General features: G+C 49.8%; 1 protein-coding gene across 1 annotated transcript in view; it reads left to right on the top strand.

The window, feature by feature from the left end:
• Positions 1-1,565, top strand: part of LOC119581746 (transmembrane protein 53-B-like) — a gene marked incomplete in the record, with an annotated part of 25,578 nt that overhangs the window by 8,418 nt on the left and 15,595 nt on the right. Inside the window, 1 exon segment of the mRNA XM_037929878.1 lies at positions 906-1,183. Within this exon segment, the coding sequence (XP_037785806.1) occupies positions 1,100-1,183 (84 nt within the window).

The following is a 1,565-nucleotide window of genomic DNA, read 5'->3' as shown; positions in this document are numbered from 1 at the left end:
CGGTGTGTTGTTATCATTGTCTACATTAATCCCAGCATGATATAGATTTTTCTGTACTTGTGGGTTGAACACCTAACGAGTATGTGCTTGTGCATCTGTGCGCGTGCATTTTTCTGCTTCGCAGCAGTTGAAGGCGTTAAAGCCAAGCAAGGAAGCGTCTCCTAAAACTGAAATCGTGAATTCATGATTTCAGGATTGATGACGTACCATCTCCTATTCTGTATTTTAAGACTGAACACCTGGGAGATGTAGGCATCTGTGCTTTTACTGAGCTCATTCTCGTTATGGAATATAACATGAGCGGGGCGTATGAACAGTGGTTTCCGCAGATTGATGGTGACGGTGACCGATATGATGAAAGTTTAATGACTACAATAAGAGGATTTTTTATGGTAAAGAATATCATATTTTTTCTGATTTCTTGTCAGTTTATTTAAATTTGCATATCCCTATCCTAATCCTCAAATATTTGAATTTCCCTTGACTTAAATTCGAGAAATATATATTCCCTTCGTACATGACTGTCACGATCTGAATAGACACGAGAATGATGCTGCATGACTCAGAGTCTCACTGAGGTGTGACGTCGCGGCTTCACTTCAGGACTTTCTCGGTGCAGCTCAGACAAGTCCCTGCGTCTCGGATCGCCATTTCCCGAGCTGCTCTGTGGAAAGCCAACGCGTCTTCATGGCGACGGACGATTCGCGGAAATGGCGATCTTGTTATTGGTTAAACCTTGGGGGATAGTGATGCGCACCGTGCATCAATATTTTGTGGCATGTGTGCGTGCGTGCATGTGTGAGTTTGGTTACATATACTGATTATACAGTATATATTCTTTGATATCTATAGCCTAATTCAAGCTTAGCACAGCACGCCTGACCCTCGTTCCTTTCTCCTTCCAGCCCCCGCCGCCCGTCCAGCCCGGCCCTCGACCACGGCGCTGCATGTCGCTGCGATCGTCCTTCCTTCAGCGCCTCCTGCCGTCGCCCGCCGCCGCCCTCGCCCCTTCGCCAGACACCCACGTCCTCCCCGCGCGGCGTGAGGAACCAGGGTTCTAGGCTTTTGCTGCGTCCGGTCCGTCTCCTGAAGGGACGCCATGGCCGCCGCCTCGTGGAGAATGGCCGCGGGGGCGCTCGGGTGCTCGCCCGCGCTCCTGCGCTCGAGGTCTCCCTTCCTGAGGGTGAGCGAACCGGGCTTTGGGGGTTTGCTTTCCCTAAGGGGGGAGGGGAGAAAACCAAGTGGGCTTATCAGGAACGAAATCTTACACTTGTTTTCAAGTACTTAATTCTCAGTGTTTGTGAAAGTGCATTGCGTTCCTTACCCGTTGTAATATGATACGTAGCCCCTTTTAACTAAGGTTGCATGGCAGTTCATGAATACATTAATGCCGAAAAGGAGTGAGTCCGTTTCCATTTCCCTAATATTGCAAGGCAAATGAATGCGCTCGGGAATGAGTCACGAGGGTGGGTGTGTGAGTAGGTAAGTGGATCGCATTTGCGTACTGTCTGGGCGCCGAGTTACGTGTGGATCGAAATGAAGCCCCACCGCGGCCCCCGTTGCTG

The sequence above is a fragment of the Penaeus monodon genome, chromosome 15 (genome assembly GCF_015228065.2).
Source record: "Penaeus monodon isolate SGIC_2016 chromosome 15, NSTDA_Pmon_1, whole genome shotgun sequence".
Taxonomy (NCBI): Eukaryota; Metazoa; Arthropoda; class Malacostraca; order Decapoda; family Penaeidae; genus Penaeus; species Penaeus monodon.
The sequence above is the reverse complement of the archived record's forward strand: the minus strand, read 5'-3'. Positions and strand labels throughout refer to the sequence as shown.